The sequence below is a fragment of the Elgaria multicarinata genome, chromosome 4 (assembly GCF_023053635.1).
Source record: "Elgaria multicarinata webbii isolate HBS135686 ecotype San Diego chromosome 4, rElgMul1.1.pri, whole genome shotgun sequence".
Classification (NCBI taxonomy): domain Eukaryota; kingdom Metazoa; phylum Chordata; class Lepidosauria; order Squamata; family Anguidae; genus Elgaria; species Elgaria multicarinata.
Genome location: NC_086174.1, coordinates 38392846 through 38414799, shown reverse-complemented (window position 1 = coordinate 38414799; position 21954 = coordinate 38392846). Strand labels below are relative to the sequence as shown.

At 39.2% G+C, this 21954-nt stretch overlaps 1 protein-coding gene across 2 annotated transcripts in view; it reads left to right on the top strand.

The window, feature by feature from the left end:
* The first annotated feature begins 829 nt into the window (after nucleotides 1-829).
* Nucleotides 830-21954, top strand: part of WDR26 (WD repeat domain 26) — a 38638-nt gene continuing 17513 nt past the window's right edge. Inside the window, exons 1-8 of one of the 2 annotated variants that reach the window (XM_063124119.1) lie at nucleotides 830-1450; nucleotides 3223-3322; nucleotides 3545-3601; nucleotides 14174-14355; nucleotides 15707-15804; nucleotides 16956-17112; nucleotides 18262-18400; nucleotides 20180-20320. In XM_063124119.1, coding sequence (XP_062980189.1) covers nucleotides 1101-1450; nucleotides 3223-3322; nucleotides 3545-3601; nucleotides 14174-14355; nucleotides 15707-15804; nucleotides 16956-17112; nucleotides 18262-18400; nucleotides 20180-20320 — 1224 coding nt within the window. In that variant the 5' untranslated portion in view covers nucleotides 830-1100. The remainder of the gene's footprint in view (nucleotides 1451-3222; nucleotides 3323-3544; nucleotides 3602-14173; nucleotides 14356-15706; nucleotides 15805-16955; nucleotides 17113-18261; nucleotides 18401-20179; nucleotides 20321-21954) is intronic. The other variant, XM_063124118.1, reaches the window with a different exon arrangement.

The following is a 21954-nucleotide window of genomic DNA, read 5'->3' as shown; positions in this document are numbered from 1 at the left end:
GTTTACAATCTAGAAAGTAAAAATAAACCCACTCAGAAGGGTTGAAACGACTCCCAGGCAGACAACCATATTAGTCTGCGGCAACAAAAACAACACAGAGTCTTGTGGCACTTTAAGAACTAGCACATTCGTCTTTAAGGTCCCATCTTTGTTGTTCAGCTTTCACTCCTCAAAGAAGAAAAAGTAGAACAACAATGTTTCAAATTCGAACCAGCTGGCCAGCAACGAAATCGTAGTCCTCTTTTGTGTGTGCCATTTAGGAACACATACTGAGGGTGTATTTACCTCTACCTACAGCCTTTCCCTATATGGGCATATGAGCTAAGCAAGATGGAATCATAACCAGCCAGTTGCGCGCACAGCCCGCACGTAGAGAGGCAGGTGTTATGACAAAAGACCCCCCGAGTCGGGGTCTGCGCCCGCCCAGCGGGTGGTGCTGTAGAGGCCGTCCAGTGCCCCCCTCGCCACCGGCCCGGGACTGCCCCCTCTCCCCTCCACACCCCAAACTCTACCCCAGGCGGCGGCGGAAGTGAGTGTAGGGGGCAGTATAGGAATTTCCTGTGACGTCCCGGCCCGGACTCCATTAGGCTGCAGCTAGGCAGAGAAGCCACAAACCCAGCAGCTAGTGGAGAGGAGTGGGCCAGGCGCCTGGGGCTGCCAGGCGCGGGGGGTGTTTCGGGCAGCATTCGCTGGAGGGACCCTAGAGCGGGTGGCTGCTGCCGCCGTCGTGTGAGGGATCCCGGGGAGAGGGACAGTCCCCCCCCCGCTCCTTACCCCGCCACCTCCCCCATCCCACCCTACCCCCGCCTCCCCTTCCTCGCTTCCCCCCCCCCCGGCTTCCCACCACGGCCGCTCTCGGCGAGGAAACTCTGGCCTCCGCTTCCTCCTCCTCCGACTCGGACACCGGCGGAGCCTCCCCGCCACCGCGGAAGAAAGCGCGGGCCTCCCCGGCGGCGGCGGCGGCGGAGGGAGCAGGAGAGCCCGGGGCTTCCGCGGGCAGAGCAGGCCTCACCTCGTCCCCGTCCCCCTCGCTCTCCGCCGGGCTCACTCCCCTTGCTGCCAACCCCCTCAGAGCCAGCGGCAGCACCAGCAGCAGCGCCATGCAGGCCAACGGGGCAGGAGGGGGTCAGCAGCAGCAACAGCCGTCGCCGTCGCAGGGTCCGGAGCTGGGCTGCCTCAGCGCCCAAAACGGCGAGGCCTCGTCGGGCTCGACCGCTGGGGAGCAACTGGCTCACGCCAACGGGTTGCTGCCGTCGGCCAACAACGGCGGCGGCGGCGGGCCGAGTGTCAACAACGGGGTCTCGGCGCCCGGGGGGTCCTCCGCCGAGATGGGGGGAGGCAGCGGCGTCGGTGTCGGCGGCAGCGCCCTGAAGAAGAAGAAGCGGCTCTCGCAGTCCGATGAGGACGTGATCCGGCTCATCGGGCAGCACCTTCACGGGCTGGGCCTCAAGTAAGTGGGGCAAACCGAGGAGTACAATCCGTCCCCCCACAACAATACGTCGAGCTGAATCTTCTGAGGGCTGGGGAGGAGGGGCGGTGGGATCGACCCCGCAGGATAAGGTTACCCACTTTTTTGTTGTTCTCCTAATCCTAGAAACCTGTCGTCTCTCTCTCCCCCCCCCTTTCTAGGTCACTTAGGAGCTCACTATTGTGGGAGACCCAGATCTTGGGGTGAGGTGGTTGACACTCCTCTTGTTAATGGCTAATCTATTATTTTAGCTCAAACAAAGTCGAATAAAATGTTTGTGTGGTGGTGGAGGACACTATATAGATCTAGGTTTGTGCTGATGGGAATAATAGCCCTGGCAGACTTGTTTATTTTAGGACCCATTGTATGCCCCAGGGAGAGAAGCCAACACTTTTTGTGTATATGTGTGTTGATCCACATTACTCCAGGGAGGGGCAATTTCTGTCACAGATTATCCTGTCGCAGTTTAATATCAGAGAGAGAAAGAGAGATGTGGGGGAGGAGGTAAATCTAGTGAATTGAGGGGATGGAGACAGTGAGACCATGGGGCCTGTTTTTCAGGCCTAGTCCAGTGTGAACTTCCTACTGAGAGAACAGGTAGATCTTCTGTCATCCATGACAGTACAGAGGCTCAACAACATATCATTAAAAGTGAATCGGTATAAAGATGGAACTGATAAAAAGGCATTATGAACACAATAGTGTATGGAAATCTCTTTGTCTACATGGGTCTAAAACACCAGTGTGTTAAATGAAAAGAATAAATCAACATATAGATAGGGTTCTGGTTGTTAAGTCTATATTTGGCCAGTTTGGATTGAAAATACGTTAAAATGTAGTCTGGATATAACTATAGTATAGCCTTTGAATATATCCATGTACTTAAAAAAATTAATGTCAGATGTGTTGACTCTTCTGTAGCTTGCAGCACTGCAGTACTTTGAGCTGAGTAATAGGCATGCAGCTGGGGTGGGGGAGGGTGAAAAGCAAATAAATACAGGACATCAGCAATTGGGATTAACCAAACAAACCTGACAATAGTACAATGTAATGACAGCTAGATGAATATTGAGACTTCATGAGGTGTGTGTGTGTAGTGCTCTTGGAAAACTAAAGACCCTTGTATGTTCAAAGCATGTATAATTGTGATAATAGATTGGTTTTAATTAACTTTGTACACAAAATAAGCACATCACTGACACAAGGCAAGTTTACAGCAGCAGGTGACAACTCATGACTGTTCACTACACCATAGTAAATGTACTATTTTAGTTTTAAAAGGGGGGAGGGTTGTAGGTGTACAGATTGGGTTATTTTATTAAGTACCAACCCTAATGAACAATTGACATGAAGACAGAGAATATGTTGATAGGGAATAACATAGTGATCAGTTGTTTAACTATAGTGGATAGATCTAATGTCAGCTGCTGTGTTTTTCATAAGACCAACTTGCTGCTCAAAACTTATTTTTACAGAGCCATATTTTATCTGGAATGTCAGAATAATTAAGGGAAAATGCCTTTATATTTGTGTGGAGTGAAGTTTATAATCTGTATATAACTTCTGGATCTATGGTCTTAAGTTTGGAGATGTCTGTATTCTGAGTTGTTAGAATTTATTATGAGATATTCCAGATTTTTATCTTAAGTTGAAGCAGTATTTTGTGGTTTTTTAAAAAATATATTTTGGATTATGGCTTCTCTGTAAGAATAAGATTGGTCAGTTATTTTTTAATATTGTACTCTCTCCTGCAGTCAGACTGTTGATCTTCTCATGCAAGAGTCAGGATGTCGTTTAGAACATCCTTCTGCTACCAAGTTCCGCAATCATGTCATGGAAGGAGAATGGGATAAGGTAATGGAGAGACACAGGACTGTCTAATTATAATTAGGACTGCAAACCTATGCAAAATTACATGAGTGTAACTCCATTGAACTCAGTGAGACTTCTTTCAGAGTAAACTTTCATAAGTTGGGCTGTGAATGTATAGATTGTGTGGTATATTTCCCAATCCTTGGCTTATGTCTTTTTCCTTTTCTTTCCCTCTCTCTCTCTTTTTAAAATGGCTTCTTATAGGCTGAGAACGACCTGAATGAACTTAAGCCTTTAGTCCATTCTCCTCATGCAATTGTGGTAAGAGAGACTCTTAAACTCTTTTGGATGTTGTTTGGAATAACTGTAGTAGTGTGTGTATATGTTTCTTGATTTTAGTGGGATATGCATGCTACTTAATTAAATAATACAGATGCTAATAGTAACATCTGTTTCCTGCTCCTAGGTAATAATTGAAATTAAAAGCCTAAAAATATTAAGGCTAGGGCTTAGTACCATGCATACCTATGTTTGAACATCTTGCTGTAGCAGTATGGACTGCATATATCTTTTATATGTTGTTTAGTTTGCAACCAAGATATGTCAATGTGTACAGTTTTCAGTTAAATTATTTAATCTGTTCTTGCGTGAAATCATTCTGTATGGGTAATCTTGGGGCATGATGCGTGGCCACTGAAAGGGTGACATATTAAATAAATGTCACTGAAATGTAGTTACAATTTCAAAGCAATACTATTCTTTTTTCAGTTAATTTCTGCATTTGTATAACTGTCTAGAACTTTGGTCATTATCTATAGTTTTCTGTTTAATTAAAGCAGACCAGTCTAGTGACCACTTCATTGAGACCTTTCAGCTTAAATTACTGTATTGTAATTGTAAATTACACACACACACACACAATTGTGGAAATATTGTGTGTGGAATTAAAGGGCATGAAATACTTTTGGCTATCTCTTTTTCCCTTCTGTGCTGTATTTTTTACATACATTCTGCTGCCCTGTCATTACAGTGGTGTTTTTTCCTCTTATTCAAGTGGAAAATATGGCATTGCTTCTGAAGTGACTATAAAAACAATGAGGAATCAGCTGATGTCTACTTCGCTTTCTTCTGGTTGATTTATTTATTGTCAGAATGATATTTTTCCTCTTCTCTCTTCCCGCTCTACTCCTCCACCAGGCAGGAAGTGAAGTGTGGAAAAACTCATGTTTTGTTAAACTTCAATTGCTGCCTGAAAGTATCTGTATGTTGTTCTTTTACTCTGGTCAAAGTCTAACCATGTCCAAACCTTTCCTCTCAAACAAGTAGATCTGTTATTTCTTATTTGACTGCCTTATTTATTAAGTATGTAATCACTGTAAACTGCTCATATGTCTAAAAAAAAACCTCTAAGTTGTTTACAAAACAAATATATCATAATAAATGCAAAACGTATAAGTTAAAATGTTTAAAACATTTATTTTTAGGTTGTATACCTAAGCACAACAGAAACAAACGCTATAAAAAGTGCAAAGGTCATGTTGGGACCAATAATAGAAATTGGCAATATATAATTTCTGTGGAGGAAAATATATTGCAGTTCAACTGTTAACATATTGAAGTTGATGCTATTGAGCATGCTCAGCATCTAAAATGCCATTTTCTATTATTTTGTAAAGAAATTAGAATTTAGTCATAAAACCAGTTCAGTGTGGATTGGCATTCTTTGAGTATTTAATATTGTAGCTGTTCCCATCCATGGGTTCCCAGATGTTGCTGGCTGTGTTGACTGGGGATAAGATGCATTCAAACACTGCTTTGATTGCTTTTTAACAGATAAGGTGGTGTATATGTAAATAAATAACTGGGGGCACAAGGTTGGGAAAGGCTATAGGGAAATAAAACATTTCTTTTCACATTTGTATATAAAGCTGAATTTTGGGAAGTTAAGAACATAAGAAGTGCCCTGATGCTGGATCAGACCAAGGGTCCATCTAGTCCAGCACTCTGTTCACACAGTGGCCAACCAGCCATCAGCCAGGGATGAACAAGCAGGACATGGTGCAACAGCACCCTCCCACCCATGTTCCCCAGCAACTGGTGTAGTGAGCTTTGTTCAGGCAAGCTATTGTAGCCTTTCATGTTGATCTATTTGAAATTGATCAAAAACATTATTCCTAATTTTCTGTTGAGCTAATGTATGTGAAATGAATAAAAATAAGTGGAATCAGTTTAAAAAGAATGATAGAGACATACTTTGAGAAGTATGTCTCTTTTAAACCAGGTGCTTAAAAATGTTGATCCAGCTGTGCCTTTTTTTAAACAATCAAACAACATAGTCACTTGTGAACCAAAATAAGAATCAATACAGGAATAAAGATGTCTGAATCATCAAATCTCTTTGAAAAGCAATATTTAGAAGCTGAATTATTTTTCTCTTCATTTATATTTGAAGCCCATTCCACCTAGAAGACTAAGGTCACATAATTTTAAAATATGCAACATCATACTACTTACTCCCCAGCAAATAATGGGTGATTTAATATCTCTTCTTGCCTACCCCCCAACTAACGTAGTATCAAAAGCTAATTCAGACTTTTAAAAAATAATAAAAATTTGAAAAGGTGCCTAGGTCTGGGGTGTGGTAGATTCTTAAGAAAGGAAAGAAGTCGTCTTTATGCACAAACACAAGCAATGTTCTTATGATTCACAAAAAGATGTCTCTCATTTGACCATTTGGATCATTATGTAGGTTTGGAAAGTAAGTATCAAGTATATAGGCCTCAAGCTGTTTAGATCTGTATAGCCTGATCATGTTAACTTTGAAGTAAAACCCACTAAACCCAAAGGACCTAATCCCAAGTAAGTATGCATAGGATTACAGCTTTAGTGACTTCTGGTACTTAGAACTGACTTAAGATATTGTGAGTCCACTTCACATGTTCTGCCTTTTAAGTATATACCTGAAAATGTGAAGTGTGAATGTGTCAGACATGTTTTAAGCAGTATGTATCATATAGGTACATTCATTGGGCCCTAGGAGACGCAGCTCAATAAGATGACAGTCTGCTTGTGATCTCTATTAGTAAATGATTCTGAACAGTCAAGAGGAATCCCAAGTAGAGCCCACCATAATAATATAAACGGAACCATAGCCCCTTCATTAGATGACATTAGTGAAAGCATGCCATTGCAACCTTTAGGTTGGAATGAGGAATTAATTCTAAATAAGCTTAGGAATCCAGCACAATAATGATCTAAAAACTCACCAAGCTGTGGATCTAAGTTACCAATGGAGACTGAATGCTATCAGTGAGCTCTTTCTCTGTTGGTTCCTGCACCCTCCCCCTCATTTGCAGTATTTGCCAATAGTAGTCATTACAGTCTTATGTGAATTTAGTTTTATTTGGTTTTCTGGAATCCAGTTTTATAAGAACATTAAAGCAGACCTGCCAGATCAGACCAAGGGTCTATCAGGCCAGTATTCAGTTTACGATAGTGGCAAACTCAATTCATTTGGGCAGCCTATAAGCAGGGGCATGAAAACAACAATCCTCACTTGTTGAACTCCAGTATCTGTCATTCAGAGATATACTGCCTATCTATATTTTTAGTCATGGCCAGTTATTGGGAGAGCAATAAGACTGTAGGATTTGAGTGAGGTGAATATGAGGTAAAGCGTATTGATGATCCCTAATGTCATGCCCCCATATCAGTTTACCCAGTATCTTCAATAACTCTTGCAAGAGCCCACCAAGAAAACTTTGAATGTGATAACTAATACTGTTATTACTATCCTTCTGTGCTCTCCCCTTTAGTTAAAAATAAAAAGCAATTAATACAAAAAACAACCCACCATCATTTGAACAGAACTACAAAATGATCACCATTGTTACATCACCAGTGATGACTGGTATCAAAGGTAGCAGAAAGGTCTAGCAAGATCAATAGGGTTCCATTTCACTTATCGACCTCTAAGCAGAGCTTATCACCCAAAGCCACAACTTTAGTCTTGATGTCATACCAAGGCTGACTGGTGGTTTGGTAGGGACTCCAGAAAAAGTGAGAGGCTCCACATATGCCTGTCCATAGTAGCTGGATGACCACTGATTCAACAGATGTCTCTAAAAGAGAAGGAAAGAGACAGCACAGTTTACGGATTGGGAACTTGGAATTAATCAGCTAGGTAGAGCTTGCAATATAGTCCCAAATACATCTTCTGCATTGATGAAGGAAAATGACTGAAAGGGATTTATTAACTGTCTGGTTTGTTTGGTTATATCACTGTCTATGATTTTACCATGGGGGAAACTAATGGCTTGCCCTAAACCGTCTAACGAAACCATGTCTGACCTGGATTTTCATGGAGGCTACTTGGATCCAACTCCATTAATTGGACTGCGATAATAAAAATGTTTTTTACCCTTCTGCATGGCTGTAGCTCTGCATCATATACTCACATGATATGTGTGAAGCCATCCTAATTTTCCGTTTTTGTGTGGTCCCTATGCAGTACCATTGATGGAATCTGTGCCTGCAGAGAGTATCTTATTGTATTTTATATTATGGATTTATACTGTTGTTTTATACTTTGAATGTTTTTAATTTTTGTGAACCGCCCAGAGAGCTCCGGCTATTGGGCGGTATAGAAATGTAATAAATAAATAAATATCTTTGGAAACTTGTAGAACTTTAGCCAGGGACTGCTGCTCACTTCTCCCCTCCTGAAGGGAGATGTAACCATGCCTAAAGGATTGGGGCAAGCACTTCCCTGCTCAAGTCTCTTCTATCTGCTCTGCAGCATCACACATGCTGCAAATTTTAGTCAGGTTTATTCCTTTTCTCTTTATAATTTTTTGTTTCTTTGGGCTGCATTCTCAATTTGTTGGCTTTTCCAGGAGATGCAATCTTTCTCCTTTGTTAGCAGGCAGAGTGTCTTATGCAGCAACGGATTTTAAGTGTTGCTGTTTGTCTGGGAAACATGTTTAACTACACATGCTTTCTGATTAAGACTTGGTTTAAGTTAATCTTAGAATACAAAATCCATCAGCAAGAGCATACAGGAATCTATTCTGCCTGTGTGCAAATCTTTTCTAGAAAACACAGAATAGCCCTCCAAAACAGAAGAGATAAGCAGCATGTAGATTAGCCTGCCAAATGCAACCTTCAAGTACTCAATTTTTTAATGTATTTATTTATTTTTATTTATTTATTTATTACATTTTTATACTGCCCAATAGCTGAAGCTCTCTGGGCGGTTCACAAAAATTAAAATCATGAAGAGCATAACAACCAACAATCTAAAAACACAAATACAATCTACAATATGAAAAGCACAACCAGGATAAAACCACACAGCAAAAATTGATAGGTTAAAATATGGAATTAAAACAGCAAAGTTTAAATTTAAGTTAATAGGTGTTAAAATACTGAGAAAATAAAAAGGTCTTCAGCTGGCGATGGAAGGAATACAGTGTAAGCACCAGCCGAACTTCTCTGGGGAGCTCGTTCCACAACTGGGGTGCCACAGCAGAGAAAGCCCTCTTCCTAGTAGCCACCTGCCTCAATTCCTTTGGCAGGGGCTGACGGAGAAGGACCCCTGTGGATGATCTTAAAGTCCAGGCAGGCACATATGGGAGGAGGCGTTCCTTCAAATAACCTGGCCCCAAACTGTTTAGGGCTTTGAATGTTAGTACCAGCACTTTGAATCAGGCCCGGACCTGGACTAGCAGCCAATGAAGTTGTAGAAGGCCTGGCATGATGTGGTCTCGCCGGCCAGTCCCTGTTAGTAGGCAGGCTGCCCTGTTTTGTACCAGCTGAAGTGACCACTGTACTATATGGTTTTGTACAGTTGCTGTTGAATGTGTATTGCCCATCTGGAGGCAGTTTGACCACACTGGACCTCAAAGATTTTGAATATTGAGCTGGGAATATTTTTCCATTATGAGTTGAAAGGTAAATTCCCCCCCCCCCCCCCGTCAAGGCTGGTGGTGGGAAGGAGAAGGGCAAAATATAATTCAAAGTAGTAATTTATTATCATTATTTATGACAGAAATACAGAATAAAAAATAAAAAATACACATTGAAAAATAAGCTACATGGAAATTAAAGATCAGAATCATGAAATAATCATAGATGAAGTGATCCAAATAGCTACATTAAACAAATTAAAGACAACTACATCATTTATTTTGGTTTGGTTCTTCAAACACTCAACTCTCTCAAACCAGTAGTCAAGTAGAGGAAGGGAGTCTGAAAAATGAGTCATGTGATGACATCAGCTGCTGCCTTTCTTTGGAATGTAGCCATACAAGGCACTCTGGTATAGTCAGAGTTGATGGGCTTGAATTTAAATCATAGCATCAAGTTTCCTGTTTTCTCATTCATACTGCATATAATAAGTGTATATGCAAATTGATTGCTTTAACAGTTAAAATGCATTAGCTTGCAGCTACACAAAGCCTTTTACACTGCTTAGGAACATTGAGCAGGGGGTTGGACTCGATGGCCTTGTAGGCCCCTTCCAACTCTGCTATTCTATGATTCTATGAAAATCCAAACCTACCATGACTTTTTCACTATAGAATTTATATCTACCTACCTAGATATAAAGGGAGTCATTGTGAAATTAAAGATCGCTGTGGCTGTCTTTGTCCACATGCAAGGATAATAAGCAAGAGCGTTTACTTGAAGATGAACTGCTGGGACTGTTCTGGAACAAGGACTGGTAGTTTCTGGGTAGTACTATGTCTTCTTCGTGAGATGGAAACTAAACATCCAGGATCTTTGCTAGACAGTGACCTGATTTAAAGAAATCTTAGTCGATGTTTTAGTTGATCAGTTAATTAAATCTGTATCAGCTTGCGCGTTAACACATAGGAGAAAAAAATAGTTCTGAAGCAAAAAAAATTGATTTTAGGTGATGCACATATGAATTGCAACAGGCATCTTCTGAAAGGCATTGCTATTCTCATTCACATGGAAGAGAGTGCCTCTCTTAAGAGGGCACTTGCCATCAGTAGTTTTATAAATACTTGTATTAAAAATGACTACAATTTGTAAAACTGTTGAGCGATTAACTGGGAGTGAAGCACCCTTTTAGTCAGTCAAAATGTTTTTAATTCACCCAATTTATTGACTAAATGTTGCAACTGTAGTTAATAATCTAAATATTCATAGTTTGCACAATAATAATTGCAATGTCTATGACCTAATGTGTTAAGCTTCTTATTTTGACCTCAAAGGTTAGATTTTTGTTTAAGTGATTAAGAATGTGTAAATTCTAACATGCTCACATTAAGACTTTTTTAAACATTAATTTTATCTAGCCTGCATTTAATGTGTGTCAATGTTTTACTAGCTCAAACTTTGTGGCTAGAATCCTAGTTGCTGATGGGCTAATTTTAGTCCAAGTAATTCTGTGGCTCTGTTACACTTCTTTCCTCCTTGCCTGAGTTAGATGGCCACTGTAGGCCTTTTCTCAGTCTGGTTTTTGGATCCTGTTCCCCCGCCCTGGACAGTGCTGTCAACTGAGCAGTCAAACAAACACCTCAACCCCCCACCCCAATCCTACATTGATGAAAAAGACTGAAATTATTTTTCAAATGAAATCCTTTGTACCATTCCATTCTGTCTGTTGTCTCCTTTGTGCCATTTTCTAGATTGTAATGCTCTAGGGCAGGGCCTGACTTCTTTTTCTTTGTAAAGTGCCATGTACTTGAATGGCACCAAATAAATAAATAACTTCCCTAATCGAGTTCTCCTATATATGTTGGTCTTTGGTATTATTATAAAGTGTCTAAAACTGCTTGGGGCTATACAGAAACGAGAAATAGCAAATTTAAATAGTTGTCTGGGAGAAAGGGGATATCAGTTTGACTTTTTGGAGAGAAGGTATAGAGCCTTGGGAAATACTTAAACATTTAGGTGACTGTGGGTATAGAGTGTGGGATGGTAAAACTGTCTCACCCACCCAAGTCCTGGCTGTGGTTTCTCAGTGGTGGAAAGCAAGGTGCTGATTTTGCCACTAGCTTTGGCTTTCTTATGGGCCTGTTGTGACAGACTGTTTGTCAGAGAACCTTCTAAAGAGAGAAATGGGAGGTCTACCTGTGTGAATGTTACACTGATAGCCCTTTCCCCAACCCAGAAGATATTGCCCTTGATACCAGACATATGAAAGCTGTTTATGATTACTCAGTGGTCAGAGGTACTCTGTACATGTTCAGAGGGTTATTCACTCCATTGAAATAGGCTGTAATTCTATGGACAGTGTTTCAGAGTAAATTCATCTGTTTGCTTCTGACTGAAATAATTAGCTCCATTTTTAGGCAGAGAATTGGCTTGGTATTTGAGAGGTTGCCTGTGTTTGTTAGTTTTATTGCATGCAGTTGGAAGCCAGGGTTCCCTTGCATTTGATATTTGGTTTGATTTTTGGCAAGAGGTGTGTCTGTCTTTTTGCCTGAAAGCCATAAATTCAAGACAGATGACATGTGGTATTGTCTAACTTGTACATGAGGGTGGCTGGAGCTGGCGCATTACATGGAAGCCATTCTCTCTGTACATGCATTTATTGATGGGAGGAGAGTATGTTGCTACATGCACATTTTAAAGGTGTCCCTTTTCTTTTAAAGTCCTGGTGTGGGAACAGGAGGGTTGTTTAAAACTCTTAGTCCCACCAATTTGAGAAGTAATCAGCTGCCATGGATATTGAGTTGGGTCCAGAGATTCAGTAAGTGAATATTTGCTCATGGAAGAGTCCCACTTACAAAAGGGGAGGAGGCAGGGTTTTTTCGCCTTTTCCCTTTGGTTTCCGGAAAATTCACCCCAGAGATTTGAAGGACATTCTGAAACAGTATTAGAGGTGACAGGAAAAGGGAATCAACAGAAATTGCTTCCCCTTACCGCCTCTGCTGGATCACCAACCCTTCCATGATCAGTGGAACAAATTTAAGAATAGATCCAGTGCTGATCATCTGTTAGCAGATCCCCCCCCATCCCCCGCACACATCCCAGATCTGCTCCAAAGGATTGGAGGACCCTCTGGAGCAAATTGCAGGGAGGAGAATAAGGGGAAGTCCTGTTGTTGGATTTTACTGTGATTCTGGATATTATTGCGTTACAGAAAAGAGGTATTTTCCCTCAACTATATTATTTGAGTATAAGACTCAGAGCTAACAATAATGTTTTTAATGTAATAGGTATGTGTATTATTGTGCAGTTCTCAGAGAGCAAAGTATGTAAGATGATGCCTTTTTGTTTTTACTGATTCAATAACTTAAAAAAAACACCTCTTATATAAAGTTGTGCAATTTCATCACTCAGAGCCACAGTGTAAACACTGTAGGAGTTGAAGGGTGGATGATTGGTTTTTGTTCCACTAAAATAAGGAAGATAGTAGCTACCTTTGTTCAAATATGCAAATACTTTGTATCTAGTAGCATTCCGATTCTTGCAGATTTGAAGCAGAAACTGACGTCATTATCTCATTTTTAAAAATATTTAATTATAGTACAATGCAATTGTAGCTTCAAAAACTCAAAACATTAGCAAATTACGTTGTTGGCTTTCTAGTTAAATTCTGCTTTGTTTTATCTTAAAAATTGGAACAACTGATACTCTTAAATTTTATGACATTGTTCTAACAGAAGCATGTGATCTCATACGGCAACAGCCATTGTGGCATAATCACAGAGGTGTAAACAAAACAGAACAAGAAGAAGCTACTTGTAAAGAATTGTTCTTAACAATTTTAAAACAGTAATAGTGCGTTCAGAAATGAGTTCTCATCCCTAGTGAAAACAGAATCTAAGTATATGTATCAGTATATGTGATTGTATTTGTGCTTATATGTCCCCCAGTATCCTTATCTTTTTTCCCCCTTCCTCCTTCTGTTGTTTCTCTCTCAGTCAAAACTGGATTGTTAGCTCTCTGGGGCGGGGACCTGAACTTTTTAAAAACTTGCTACTATGTAAAATGCTATGCTAATTGATGCTGCTATGTTATTAACAAAACACTACTGCCATTTGAGCTTTCACCAACCACTGCTAAATATTTTCCTCCCCCTTCCCCATACCTTGTATCCATGGATATGTTAATATTTGGTCATGGCTATTAATGAGAGGCCTAACATTCAAAATGTCTGAAGGTCACATTGCCTCTGATTGCCTGTATTAACTTCCTCTCCATGCTAAGTGAGCTCTAAACATAGAGAGCTAATATTCTTTGCTTTCCTTGGAAATTAAAGTGAAAAATACCTAATTCAAGTTAAGCCTGTTACTATATCTTATTTTGCCATGTTGTAATTTCTCTTTTTGTATATTACATTGGAGTTCTCAATATTCTATATAAATCTAGATAGTTGATCCTGCTAGTCCCAGTGTTCAGTACTTAGAATACTTATTTTGAAATTTATATATATGGTTGAGGGGATACCACCCCTTACCAAAGAGTTGATTTTAAAAGTTTGGAAACTGTTTTTGCTGTGTTTGCTATCTTTGCTGGTCTGTAGTAGGATATTTTTAATGCTGTTGTCTTAAGTTGTATTTTATATTTTAAATTGCTTTTATGATTGTCTGTGATACTATTTTAACATGTATTTATATTAGTTTTTTATATTTTAAGCTGGAGGCTATTTGCCTGGAAAAACGTGATTTAAATATTATTGGCCTTGGGTACTCAGAATGGGAAACTGGAGGGAAATTGAATACGTTATTCAAGAATGTAGTCTTGCATTTGGACGACTTCTAATGAGTTTCATGAATTAGTATATCTTGCCAATAATAAAAGGCAGTTCAAAACATTCCTATATCATGAAACCATACATATTTGTATTTTTAAAGGACAAAAGTGGACTGGTATATACACTTGTTTAGGCTCAAACGTTTTCTGAAATTTCAGTCAGTCTTTTCTCCCCACCTGACCTGCTGCTTTCTATCATGTCAGAGGATGAAGTTTTTGCTGCTGCAGCAAAAGTATCTAGAATATCTGGAGGATGGTAAGGTTCTGGAGGCACTTCAAGTCCTGCGTTGTGAGTTGACACCACTGAAATATAACACAGAACGCATTCACATCCTTAGTGGGTAAGTGCTTTAGGTTGCAGACCTATCTACACTACCTGAGATTAAATCCCTATGAATTCAGTGAGACTTACTTTTGAACAGATTTCAATAGGATTGCATTGTCAGTTTGAGACCTCTAGCATTTTCTAGGGTTTTTTAAAATGGAGGCTTGAAATTTCATAAATGACTTCATACTTATATCTTCTATAATAATAGCATACTCATTCTCCAAGTGAGGATCCTTATGTAGCTAAAGCTGAATCAGCCATGCGCAAGAAGGGTGCATTGGCAGGCTTTTGCAGAAGTGTAAAAATAGAAAACGAATTAAAAAGTGTGGTGGGAGGAGACCCAAGCAGAACAGTGAAGACTGAGCATACTCAGTAGCTATGGGATGCTGGCTGACTGAGGAGAAAAAAACGGAAAACTTTGGGGAGGGGGAAGAGAGATTAAATGGAATATATGGAAGACAGCATTACTGATTGGACCCCTGAATAGAAGCACTCTACCCTGGAAAACTTTGTTATAACAGGTCCTATATATCTGCAAGTAAAAAATGAATCTGTTAAAACTCCCATTGTCAAAGCTGGACTACTTATTATTATTATTATTAGTAGTAGTAGTAGTATTTTTACCTTCAGACAAAAAAGGGTCTCAGAGAGGCTTAAAAAGTTTGATAATGAGATAGCCCTGCTTTCAAGGTTACAATTTAAAAGACACAACACAAAGGGCCAGTTCGCATGATCGAACAGCCCACCATGACTTATTTGAGCCACAGTGGGTTGTGGCATGTTGGTGGTCATTCTGAATATTCAAGCTATGACCATAGCTTTTCATGTTGTCCGTACTTGGGGACCACAGCTTATGCAAGGGTTAAACAACCCTTGCAGAACTCATGGCTTCAGTGTACTTTTGTCTTCTCATCTTGACACTTTTCAAATAGATCAAAGAAGGAAAAAAGCAAGTATCAAAATTCAGAAGTCTAAACTGATCAGTTACTGATCAGAATTGGAATTCACACTGGGAGTTTTTCATTAATCTGTATAGCAGTTTCCTTATCATGTACTTGAGTTCTCATGGCTCTCTTGTTTTATTCCCAACTGATTGCATGTGGGTATAACATCTTTAGATAGTTAATTAGACATGCTAAATTCTTAAAAATCTATGCATTTGGGCTTTATCAAACAGAGTTTAACATAGAGACTTTTAAAAAATCAACATCCTATGTTAATAGCTCATCTACTAAGTCCATCTCCTTTTTCTTGTGCCAGAGAAGAGTAATTGAAAGCTGTTTGGTTCAAATGCTGTTTATGTTGGGGAATTTCTTTAGTTCCAAAATATTTAATCCATGTTTTTCTTTTCAATATGCAAACAGATATCTGATGTGTAGTCATGCAGAAGACCTGCGGGCAAAAGCAGAGTGGGAAGGGAAAGGAACAACTTCCAGATCTAAACTTTTGGACAAACTCCAGAGTAAGAAAAACATTAGATTCTAGTGGACCTACAGTGGCTGTCTATAAAACTCCAGTATATTTAACGCTGAAGGGAGAAATTCAGAAGGGTATAAGTATTGTTAGCAGTAACAATGGCAGTATAATCCTGGATAATGGCAAGGTAGCACAGACTTGGTGGTATCTAATTAAATTCTCCCAGCTTGTGTGAGTGGAACAGGGAAGGGGTGAATCCCCTTCCCTTTCGTAGCTCCCTCCATGCCCTCAAAATCTGCTCTGGAAGGCTAGGTCATATAAACTTCTCCTGCTGACCTTAAAAGCTTTTCACGGTCTAGCTCCTTCCTATCTCTCCTCTCTCATCTCACACTATTGCCCCGCTCATGCTCTTCGCTCCTCTGATGCCATGTTTCTCGCCTGCCCAAGGGCCTCTACTTCCCTTGCTCGGCTTCGTCCATTCTCTTCTGCTGCCCCTTACGCCTGTAACGCTCTTCCAGAACATTTGAGAACTACAAGTTCAACCGCAGCTTTTAAAGCTCAACTAAAAACTTTTCTTTTTCCTAAAGCTTTTAAAACTTGATGTTGTGCAGACTTCTACTGTTACTTTCTACTGTTAGTTTACCCTACCCTGTGCCTGCTTACCCTACCCTGTACCTGTTTGCATTCTCTTCCCCTCCTTATTGTTTTACTTTGATTTTATTAGATTGTAAGCCTATGCGGCAGGGTCTTGCTATTTACTGCTTTACTCTGTACAGCACCATGTACACTGATGGTGCTATATAAATAAATAATAATAATAATAATGATAATGGACAGGTTGGGAGTGGGAGGTCCTGCTTCACAAGAAAAAGTCAACTTGCTCTAGGTTGGATTTTGCTCCCTATCTGCTGCTCCCTATCTTTGACTTCCATATCATTTACACCAAATAAAGTACCTTCGGACTGTCTTTGCTGGGGCATAGGAATTAGTCATACAGTTTGTAGTAACTGGACATTTTCTTAATAATAGTATTGACATTAAATAAACTTGTGCTTCTCAGCCTAAAAGCCAGGGATGAGCAAAGGATAACAATGAGAGGATTTAATATCTGGATTTAATATCTTCTGTTGTTTCTTAAAGATGGTCCAAATGCAGTATTAAATTATTGCACTGAAATACCCTCTTAATTTATTGAAGCTTACCTACCACCATCAGTGATGCTACCCCCAAGGCGTCTGCAGAATCTACTGCGTCAGGCTGTGGAGCTACAACGGGACCGGTGCCTCTATCACAATACCAAACTAGATAATAATCTAGAATCTGTATCGCTGCTCATAGACCATGTTTGCAATAGGTAAGAGAATCACTTAATTTTTAATTATTAAAATTAATAGGTAAGAGAATCACTTAATTTTTAAGGGCAATGGCAATACCTTATAATGCAACAAAATTCCTTTAAGCAATTATTATTCTCTTGTGAAGGATTTATACATTATCTTTTAAAATTTGAGTAAGGTAGTATTTGGGGAAAATATTTTTTTCAGCTAACTGACCTATTTAAGAATGTTCCAAATTTTTAAAATATATTTGGCCAATACTTGTCCTAGTTCTTGACTGGTCAATTTAGAGACACTGTAACAAGCAAGATGAAGTGAGTCTTTATACTGTAGTTCATCCAATCATTAGACTCTTGTAAACCATGTTGGTCCAAAGTAGTACAGAATCTTTAATAAATTTTCAACTTGCAGAAATTGTTGTTAGTGATTTTGATTTCAGTACTAACAGTACAATCCTGTACATGTCCATCTGAAATAAGCTCCATTAAGTTCAATGGGAATTACTTCCAGGTTAACTGTGTATAGGATTGCAGCCTAAGATGGTAAATTCGTTACGAAATCCAAAGTTAACCTAACAATAAACCATTGGTAATTGTTGGGTTAACTCTAGTTTAATTTAATTTATTTGTTTATCACATTTCTTGGCTGGCTTTTAGGGCACAAGTCATTACAAGGCGGCTTACAGCAAAAAAACAGTAATGTGCGAACCAGGTCATTGTGTGACTAGTAGTACTCAAGAAACTGATCAGTGAGACCCTAGTCTTTACATTTTCATGGCCATAATCCAAAGTGCTCCTTTTTGATAATGCACAAAGTCTTATGTAGGGTCAGGGAGACTCAACTTTGAACAGCAGACTCCTATGCCTTTTCACAAACCCTTTTGAAAATCTGCTTAGTTTCAAACAGCCCAAGTCCAAATGCCTCTTAGCTGCATGGGCCAAATTATAGCTTCTTTGAATCCAGTAACTGAGCCTGTATGATAACTTCAAAAAATGAAGATAATACAGAGATAAGAAATTGGATGTAGTATATTTGAAAATTGCGAACATTGACTTGCCTGATTCTAATGTGACCATCATCCATACTTTATCTAGATATCTGTATTATGTCAAGTAGAATATCTTTGGTTCTGTTACACAACAATTTCTATGTTTTATATTTTTTAGGAAACATTTCCCATGTTACACACAGCAGATACTTACAGAGCACTGTAATGAAGTGTGGTTCTGTAAATTCTCCAATGACGGCACTAAACTAGCAACAGGATCCAAGGATACCACTGTTATTATATGGCAGGTTGATCCAGTAAGTGTGTAAATCTGTGTGGCAGAATGTTCTTGCTCCTGAGCCGTCTAACTTCAATTTTTTCTTAAACTTCTTGGTATATTTCTACTTGCACCCATTTTGTGTTGTCTTTTTCAATAATCTGACTTAATCTCATGGAGAGGATTACATTGGAAATAAAGCCTGTTAGAATGAGACTTCTGTTGCTTAAGGCATTCTGTTGTAATCTCAAAAGTCAGGTGGGGGAATATTGGAGATCGGGAAGGGATATTCTCCCAGATGAAATTTGCCAATGGTCCTGGTTGGAAGTGTCGCTCTTTCCCTGTAATGTGGCTCTCTTTTGATTCTTATGATATTCAAAAACTTAATTTTTCCTCTTTGTTCTTTCATCATAACTGGATCAAATGCTTTCCACTAATGGCTTGCTTACCTGTAAAAGTAACTTGTTTAATATTAAAATTAGATAATGTTCTTTGAAAAAAGGGTAAAACAGAAAAAAAACTGTAAAACAAGGGGCATGACGTTTCTGTAAATGAGTGGTTTGCATTTCAGTGTTAATCACTATATAATACTTGGAATGGTCACAGCTATGACCCTCCATGTGCCTTGATCTGTGTGAGGCTATTAGAGGGAGACGGAAAGGAAGCAGCTGCTGAACTTTGCAAGTGTCTGAATTTGCTTTACCCCCTCTCCTTCTCCCTCCCAATCCCCTTTCCTTTCGTGTCATGTTTTTTTTAGATTGTAAGCCTGTGAGCAGGGACTGTCTTTAGAAATATTGTAAGCCGCCTTGAGAGCCTTTTTGGCTAAAGGGCGGGATAAAAGTGCTATAATAAATAAAATAAAAATCAAGCGTTTAGGCACCCTAGGTTATTCATATCCCAAATGAAAATTATCAAGTAGTATAATAATGATGGATTGAGGGCAGCATTTTAAATATCTTTCAACACCTGTATAGAGAGAGGAATTTGAAACATAATACCTTTCTGTTGATTTTAGTATTAAAAGTTGAATCAACTAAGTTTCCGAGATGAGGATTTTCAGAAGTGTTACTGAACAAAGTTTTGTATGTAATTTTTAAAGTTTCAATTTATTTATCAAATAAAGATCAGCCACTACAAGAGTGGTAAAAGTTTTACTTAGGGCCAGTTCAACCAAGACTGTGTTAAACAGAACTGAAATATGTGTTGAGAAATCCTTTGGGTTTCATAAATATTTTAATGTAAGCCTTAATTACTACTAAAACATCTGAATATCATCTTGTTCCTCTGCTGCCTTGGTGCAGTTAAGTAAAATTTTACTTCTGAAACTACTTCTTTCTTCCCTCTTTGTAATTCTGCTGATCAGATGAATTGAATTTGCCCCTCTTTGTTATGTCAGAGAGTGGCTGCTTAAATTTACTAGTCCATATGCTATTGCTTCTTCTCTTTACTACACCACTGCCTTTTTGAAATACTACTACTACTATGAGAGTATCTTGCCTTTCTTGAGTTAATTTCAAAGAATGCTGTTGAACTTGAATAGGGAGGCAGTTTCTGTCTCTTTACTTCTTTGGTTTGTTGGGGTATAGCCTTTTCCAGTCTTGTGTTCTGTCAAATAGGCAGAAGGCAAGTGTATGTCCAGCCTAAGATAAGTGGAACTGAGAAAAAGGGGTCTCTAAATTCTAGTCATTGATCTGTTGCTTTGTGGAAACTGCTTGTGGAGGAGGAGGGAAGAGATTAGACTTCAAAGGTAACTGCTTAAAACTGTGCAAATCTTAACAATCCAGATATCCAGAGTATTAATATTTTCTTTTTTTAAAAGGATACACACCAGCTAAAACTACTCAAGACACTGGAAGGCCATGCGTATGGTGTTTCCTACATTGCTTGGAGTCCAGATGACAACTATCTTGTTGCCTGTGGCCCAGATGACTGCTCTGAGCTTTGGCTCTGGAATGTACAAGTAAGGGTTATTAATAAGAAAGTTCCAGAAATAAAGTATTGGGTATGAAAGCTCAGAGTTAGTATATCGTATTCAGTAGTGAAGTCACAGGAACTATAATTGAGTGATACTTTTGAAGGGAAATCCCCTGCTATACTATGTATTTAGTCCAGAGATTGAAATCTGTTAAATTGTAGTTAGTTAAACAGTTAATTCCTATTTGCTCTTTATTGCTCTTTATTTCAGTGATGCCACCAGTTACATTTAGTGCTACCAGTAGCTGTTTTTAATCTTGGGTCATGTTGCCCCACACTGGGCCTGTTCAGACAACAGGCCATGATTAGGCCGATAACCCTTTTGCAGTAGATGGTTAGTGAGCGTGTTTGAACTGTGGTTATGTAGCCACCATGGTTAGGAATGGTTCACACAGTCATGATACACGTGACATGCTATGTCATAATGTTTACCTCAAAGTGCTTAATCACCGTGACTTAGTGTGTTGTTTGAACAGGGTCACTGTGTAATACAAAAATATAATTGGCTTCTTTCCTCAGGTACCCTTTTGGTTTAGCATATAAGGTACCTGGAAGAACAACCTTAATTGCTCATTCTTTGAAAAATTATTCTAGTGTAAATGCTGAAAGTTGGCAAAAGTTTCAATTTCAACAGAAATGAAGGGAAAAGTCCACATTTTTATTAGTTCCAGCATTGGATATGCTACGGATTTGTTCCCCTCTATGTGTATGTTACAATTTTGCCTTATCTGCTTAGATTGTAGTACTCTCACTGTAGATTGTGTGAAGGTAAAAAAAAAAATTAGAACATATTTTTATATAAATATATATAAATGTTTTAAAATAATCTTTGTCAGAAAGGCCAGTGTTTTGTTTGTTTTACTATAAGATGGAGGTATGAATTTTATACATAAAGCGGCTCTAATTTGATGGCATTTTCAAACACGCTGTTTTTTGTTTTCTCTTTGTGAAAAGAGCTCTATAAATACTTTTTAAAGCTCTGCTTGTTGTATGGCTGATGGTGTAGGGATTAAATTTAGCTCAAATAAAATGTTCTGTATTGTTGCCCATCTACACAGAAGGACTCAACATGTGCTCTACAGTTGTTAAAGAGTTAATGGAAATCTCAGTTGTGATGTAGCAGTAATTCATGCATTCGTTTGCGGGTTAATCCTAGCATGTTAGACACATCGTGCTTATGTACACAGAATGAGGGTAAATACCCTGAAGCTCAATTCAGATGAAGCAAAGCTGTTAATAGTGGGAGACCTGGATGATTTGGAGGGGATGATGTCTCTCCTATTGAAGATGAGAGGGTAGCCAGTATGGTTCTTTCCATGCCTGCTACGAGGGCGAGGTGGATCTCTGAGCCCCCCTTCCAAGATTGTACCACTGTCTCCGATCGTGGAGAGGGGGATCCCCAGTATCCTATGGCCCCCTCAGATAATGTCTAGGGGCCATAGGATTAATTTTTTGTGAACCGCCCAGAGAGCTTCGGCTATTGGGTGGTATAGAAATGAAATTAAATAAATAAATAAATAAATAAATAAATAAATAAATAAATAAATAAATAACTTTCAGGCTGGACTACTGTGCCTTGCTATCCATGGGGCTCCTTTTTTAGAACTTCAGTTAGTTCAA